Source organism: Alnus glutinosa, chromosome 5 (assembly GCF_958979055.1).
Source record: "Alnus glutinosa chromosome 5, dhAlnGlut1.1, whole genome shotgun sequence".
NCBI lineage: Eukaryota > Viridiplantae > Streptophyta > Magnoliopsida > Fagales > Betulaceae > Alnus > Alnus glutinosa.
Genome location: NC_084890.1, coordinates 21985173 through 21992493, shown reverse-complemented (window position 1 = coordinate 21992493; position 7321 = coordinate 21985173). Strand labels below are relative to the sequence as shown.

Below are 7321 nucleotides of genomic sequence, written 5' to 3'. Positions count from 1 at the left end.
TCTCTCCTTTTTGCTTCTGCCCTGGCAAATGCCGTGTGTATAAGAATACATAATCTTGGAAAAAAATGAAAAATAAGAAAAAGAGACAAAATTAAAGTGATTCGGCTTATGTTTTACATCGATCTACTCGTTAAAGTATTTTTTTGGCTAAATGTTTGCTTGATTATTTAATTGTATATAAGACTCTATTTATAGAGAAAGAGTTTGAACGTTACATGTTTCTTCTACTTGTATATTAACAACAACAAATTTAATTTACACTTGTAACGTACTCTTGTCTCTTAAGTGCTTGTAACTTTTGTCTGTTGAGTTCTTGTTAACTCTTGTCTTAATAGTGTCCAGGAATAATATACGGGGTCTTTATACAAATTTAGCTTAATTAATAAGGCATTGCCTAAATAACTTTAGATCATTTTCTTTTGCTTTTTATTCCATATGTTGGATTAAGACTTTCTTGAGTATTTTGATTTAATCACTTCTTCCACATGATGAAAAAGGAGGAGGAAGTTACTATATGTACTTTTTTTTTTTTTACTTATTTATTTATTTTATGTGTAATGCAAGAACAATTATGCAAAGCTTACATAAAATTTGAAATTCATTCCATTTCACTTGCCCGGTAGTGGATTCTTTTTGTTTTCGAGAATGATGGAGCATAGAATTGAAATTGCATTCCAGAGAAAGGCATTCTGTTGTCTTTTCACATTTCTTGAAGAATTTTTTGTTGCGTCTCCTTTTATTATTCATCGAAAAGCTGTCCAACATATAAAAGCTTAAGTTCAGCATGTTATGCCCCAATCCCCAACTGCACATTTTTCACAACTTGATGCATCAAAATGACTCTAAAATTCAGTGAGGGAGACTATATATGCCGTGCGTGAAAATATCGAGAGATTGTCACTCAGGGCCGAACCAAACATTCAAGGACAAAATTTGAACGAACAAAAATTTGGGAGGTAAAAATTTAGTTTTGTGGGTACATTTCATTAAAAAAACCATAAATTTTATTGGCAATTTTAAAATTTTGAAACGACGTACATTAGCCTTTCAAAGCAACACACAGTTCTGCTCCTACTTGTCACCGTGGGCCAACTGTAAATGGCATGACAAACAAAGTAACCATGATTAATTAATTTTCTCCACAACACTAATCACACTGAACAGAAATTGAAAATATGAAAACTAACAAAACCTTAAATTATTCAAATAAAAACTTGATAAACCAAATTGATGATAGGCTCTATAACGGCCAATTGATAACATACTCTAATGCGACCAATAAGCAATTTTCAAGAAAAAGATTATGCACCTATTTTTTAGGTGGTCCATGAATTGGAAATATGCAACCCTCCACTTAGAGCTAAAAATTAATGGACCACAAACTCCCCAAAAACCTGTAATAAAACCAAAAACTACAGTGAGTGGAAACCATGGGATTCTAGGCCTATCGCTGTCCTGATTGTTGCTAACAATATGGGCACACCCATGTGGAAGTGGGGGGCCACAAAGTCCAAGGTTTCCCTCATATGCAGAGGCATTAAAGGTCTGAAGTTGAGTTCCCGATGGTATTTCTCCATGGAGATTGTTGTTTGCAACACTAAATCGAGACAAGAAATGTAGACTACTTAGTGATGCTGGTATTTCGCCGGACAACCGATTTGCAGAGAGGTCTAATTCTTCCAAGTTTGTGAGCTCAGATAGTTGGGCTGGAATGTTTCCTGAGAATTTGTTATGACTAAGATTCAGACTATGAAGCATCTTCAAACGACCAATCTCAATTGGGATGTTACCACTAAGATTGTTGTTTGCAACAAAAATTCCCGGTTCAATGTTTGAGAGGAGATTGATTTGCATATTTGTACCAGAAAATATTGGTAAATCGAAATGACTCTTGTCTACTAGAGCCCTTGGTGACACTAATGCTGGCAAATCACAAAGTTCCTTTGGGAATTCACCTGAAATGAGGTTATCAGGTACCTCTATGCGGATGAGGCTTGGAAGAGTCGACAACGAAATAGGAATTGAACCCGTTATACGATTGGCCCTGAGATTCAGATATTCTAACTTCTTAAGCTTAGATATCCATACAGGAAACTGACCTGTCAGTTGGCACTCCTCAAGACTCAAGACTCGGAGATTTTCAAATCCATCATAACCAATTGTATTTTCATCACTTGGCATTGCCTCGTGTAGAAAAGACCCTACAAGTAAGACTACGCTAAGTGTCTTGCAACGCATCAGAATCTTGATTGCGTTTGTGATATTGGTTAGCCTATTTTGACCAAGCGAAAGGAAAGATAAGAATTTTAATTGAAGCACCTCATGTTGGATTTGTCCCTCTAATCGGTTTCGGGCTAGTCGAATTGCTATCAAGGATTTACATGAGTAAAGGCTTACAGGCAAGTTACCAGACAAGTTATTAAAGGCTAGGTCAATTATGGTAAGTTGATGAAAACTGGAGAAGTTAAAGGTAGAGATGTCTCCTTGAAGGAAATTGTGTCGTAATGTCAATTTTGTGAGATTTGTGCAATTCACCAGAGATTGGGGCAAAGAACCTGTTAAGAAGTTCTCATCAAGGAGTAGATGCTTTAATTTGGAGAGCTTTCCGATATTCACAGGGAGCTTGCCGCTCAATTCATTTCCATATAACTCGAGGTTGGTGAGTTTTGTAAGGTACACGATATCATTGCTGATGGGTCCAGAAAGATGATTGGAAGGTAAGGAGATTTCTTCTACCACTGTTGCATTGAATATATCATCAGGAAGGGAACCTGAGAGAGAGTTAAAACCTGCCCGAAACACCTTTAGTTGGGAACATGCCCCTAGTCCACTAGGAATTTGGCCACTATGATGATTATGGGAGAAATCGAGGAGGTTGACCAAAGAAGAATTGATGCAAGGAAAGGAAGGAATAGGGCCTATGAAACCATTGTTGCTAACATTGAGTTGGGTCAACCTCCATGCTCTTTGAAGGAATGAAGATTGGATTGTCTCGCTGAAGTGATTGCTAGATATGTCAACAATTTGAAGGGAGGCAGGCCAGCCAGATATATCTCCAAATAGATGGTTGTAGCTCAAATCAAGGACCTTGAGCTGAGTCAAGGACGAAAACAATCCAGGAAAGAGAGGACCCGAAAGAGAATTGTTGGAGAGATTGAGGTGTGAGAGCTGTGTGAGGTTTCCAAGAGAGGGAGATATACTACCACTGAGGCCTTTAGAAGGTAACCAAATACTGGTGACTTGGTGTTTATGATCACAAGAAATGCCTTCCCACCGGCAACAATCAATGGAAGACCAATTTAGTGGAGGAGAAGACGTAGAGTTGAAGGCTAAAGACGAGATAGAGTTGCGGTCTATTTGGTTGCAGGCATGATTCATGGAGAAAATACCAAAGAGAAACAAGGTGATCAAGAGGAGATGATAATTGGTTGCAGCCATGGTTCTTGTTTGATATGCAAAACCCGAAGAAAAATGGTTATGAAGATGTCCTTATAAAAGAACACCTTGTATATCTATATTATCGTTGACTCATGTCAACTGATAGTTAGGGGCATCTCAACTGATATTGTTGACAAAAACGACTACAATTTTGGAGCTTTTTCGCATGATTTCATGGAAAAGTATTCAAGTTCACACTATCTTTTGACTTTGGCCACAAATTAAGATTCTTGCGTGTAGTTTCATCTGGTATGGGTTGAATTAGCTTGTATGACTTTCTAGCACCAAAAATCTTTTGGGAAACATTTTCCTTCAGTTTGTTTGATTAATATTGACTAAACTTTTTCCCTTCACCTATGCTTGAAACGTCCCACGGCCAGTGGTGTCGTTATACAGTCCACCTAACATTATTTCCTACTTAAGCCACTGTTTCCTCTCTGGGTAAAGAAATATATAATGACAAATGCTGAACTTTTCAAAATTTGGTCTCTAAATCGTGTCTCAGAATCTCATGAAATGGTGACATATTTCTCAAAATAATGAATGCATGGTATGCAGATGCGGTTAATAACAACTATTCACATATGCATATGTATATGCGAATAATAATTTTTGCTAACTTCATGTGTGAATAACAAATAATTACGAATAACAGATATGAATGGTTGGCATTTGGCCTCATGTACGCCCCTAATATTCCCAAGCACAAATGTCACATATATTATTCCCAACCAATAATTAATAGCCGATTACAGACTGGATAAGCATACGGACTAATCATTTTTTCTTTTTCTTTTTCTTATCATTACTGACCGGTGCTTTTAGATATTTGCCAAGAGAAATTGTTAGGTTTTTCAAATATTGGCAAATATCCTATTACTACTCTCTAAGAAAATAAATAAATGCATAAATACATATAGTCCTTTATGTATGTGTAAATGCGTGTTTACGTAAAATAAAAGCAGCCCAATTCGCCCATGGATGCTCTGTTTATAAGACCATAATTTATATATGAATGGAAGATGTAACCTAAGATTTCAATGTCTTTCTTAAGTTCATGTTTATTTAGCATTATGTACTTAATTTCATTATTTTATTTGTAATGTAAGCTTATGGGTTTTACTGTTTATGTCCCACCTTCACACCAAAAAGTGAACCCACCAAGCACCAAGTCACCTAACGCCGCCGAACAAAACAAAACACAGCTCTTTGAAGAGCACCCAGCCGGTCGTTGTCCTTTATCTGCAGAGTACACGGTGCATTTAATCGATCAAGATTCGGAAGAACCATTGTCCACTCATCAGATTTTTTGGGCCGAGAGATTTCTTCTAGTTCTAGAGGTGTTTTTAGGAAGAAAAAAGTGACAAAGAAAGACAAGCCGCTTAGCCTAGGGGTTAGACAGCGTAAAGACGGGCTGGCATGTTTGTCTGGACGTTGAATTTTTGAAATTAAAATTGAATTTCAGTTTGTGATTTTTGAAGTTTGACTTTTTAAAAAAGATTGAGTAAAATATAATTTGTTTATAAAAAGTTGAATAAAATATGATTTATTTTTAAAAAAGTTGAATAAAATATAATTTATGTTTGAATAAAAAATAGAATCAGAATCATATTTTGTTTCTTAAATTCTGTTGCCAAACATATCATCTTGCAAATCTGAATTTTTTTTTTTAGAGTAATGCTACAATTTCTTTGGCTTGTTCATATTTATTTTTTTACATTCTTAAGTGACTTTTAAAATCACCATCGACTTTAATATGGATCTTTATTATATTTTAATCTAATGATTATTTTAAAAGTCACCTAAGAATATGAAGAAGTAAGAGTGTATGTAATATTACTCATTTTTTTAAGTCCGCAAGTCTGAATTTGTGCAGTGTAAAAACAATAAAATTCAGCAAAATTACATATCTAGTTTACTTTTAAGGTGCGTTTGGGATTGCGATTTCGTAAACAAAAAATGTGTTTTTAAATCAAATCCTAGAAAATGAACCATTTGAAAATTGCGTTTTTAAAAAATTACGATTTGAAAACGTAAAAAATTGTTTTTTTCAAATCGCAGATAAAGTAGTGCTTTTTTTGAAAACGCATAATTTTAAAGACTAACTTATAATTTTAAATGTCAAACTGTAATTTTGTCAAACGTTTAATTGCGTTTTTAAATTTTTTTTTTTTTTTAAAATTACATATTTTAAAATCGTTATTTTGAATTAACATTTTTAAAATCTCAAATCCAAGAAGAGCATTTAATAGCATTAGAATGACCAGCATCGGGACAAAATCGTCTTCACATCCCCACTACCCGCACATAACTACATAAGTCTATCTTTGTGAAGAAAAACAAGAAATTTCCAGAAGGATTTGACATCTCCTTTTAAAATAAAAATTAAAAGGATTTGACGTGAGGGGCAATAAGTGATTGAGGGGGAAGACATTGAGGTTGCCATGGTCCCTAACCATTTGCATAGCTCCGCCCGAGTCTACTCTGATGGCTTTGCTGTCTCTATCAGATTTGAAATAAGATAAACTATATGTTCTGATATTTTTTTTCTCTAGACAATTTTGATAATTACTTTCTGAATTTCAAGTGGGATGTAAAAACCTACCCCAAATAACTGATGTCCAATCGAAACAAATAGTGATTGATATTTCATTATTAGTACAGAGGTTTACTTGCAAGGTAAGACTCAGAAATTTGATTTTTTAATATATATATATTATTACTTATTATAAATAACACATATTACATTATGATTGATGCTGATATAAACATGCGTTGATAAATTCTGTCAATTTCAAAATTCAAAACGCCCACAAACAATCAATTCAAGTTGTTCTACCAATGCAGATCATATTCTGAGCATAATTCATAATTCAAAATTAAAGAAAAAAGTTGCTTAATTAGGTTAAAATTGGGAATGCTTTAGAGCATTCGTAGTAAGCTTGTCAAAGCAACGAATTCACCAAATTTAGTCAAATTTCCTCAAAATCACACCTGCATCAGGCTCACTACTGCTACAGTAATTCAGACGATTGTCAGAATCCCTCGTCTGTTCAGCGGAGCCATTTCTTTCGTCCCTTATTATTTTTCATTTCTATATTCATTTATACGCGTACTCGTCTCAGCCTCAGCTCCTTCGCATCGGTTTTGCGTCTACCATAGATAGATAAAGATCCACTGGAGAGGGAGATCTACGAGCTTGGGCTTCCCTGTTCCTCTTTTAGCGGTGTTTCCAGAGGTTCGACGCCGGAGGTGGCTATGGTGTCGGCTGGTTCGATCCAATCCGTGTGTTTTTGTTGGTGCGGTGTAGCTGAACAGGTTGGTTGTTTAATTTTCAGGTTCTTCAATTGATACAAGTTATTTTGTTATTGTTGTTCTTATGCTTTAGATTGTAATGGGTTTTGGAGGTCATGGTTGGATTCGCATGAATTGTGTGTAATAGCTACGATTTTCATGGAAGATTGAGAAGACGAAACGAAAAAAGCTTTAATTTTTGTAAATGATTTGGGGATTTTATTGTCAAATTGTGGAGGTGCCGGTCTCTTGTTCATAGAGTTTACTGCAGGGGCGGAGTCAGGAATTAGTTTGTGGGGGGCCGAACCTAAATAAATAAATAAATATAGTCCAATGTGCGCCTGCTTGTAAAATAATAATAATAAAAAAGACTAGTCTTAATAGACAGTTAAACTTAACTTCATAGTGAACCATAAGTTATAATTGTATACAAAAGTTACATGTCTATAAAATCATATTTAAAAATAACTTTTCTTTCGAATACAAAAGCATTCTAGTTTGCTATAGACATCTACAAAAAAAAAAAAAAAAAAAAAAAAAAAAAAAAAAAAAATCAAAAAAAAAACTTCATATCTCCTTCGAATTGTGC

At 34.8% G+C, this 7321-nt stretch overlaps 1 protein-coding gene across 1 annotated transcript; it reads right to left on the bottom strand.

The window, feature by feature from the left end:
- Positions 1-948: 948 nt before the first annotated feature.
- Positions 949-3442, bottom strand: LOC133869509 (tyrosine-sulfated glycopeptide receptor 1-like). Its single transcript, XM_062306531.1, has one exon. It carries the CDS (start codon positions 3436-3438, stop codon positions 1267-1269), a length of 2172 nt encoding a protein of 723 aa, XP_062162515.1. The 5' UTR covers positions 3439-3442; the 3' UTR covers positions 949-1266.
- Between the last annotated feature and the right edge of the window lie 3879 nt (positions 3443-7321).

What these genes read in the sequence shown, in the direction of transcription:
- LOC133869509 (XM_062306531.1), bottom strand. Translation starts at nt 3,438, where the DNA reads ATGGCTGCAACCAATTATCATCTCCTCTTGATCACCTTGTTTCTCTTT.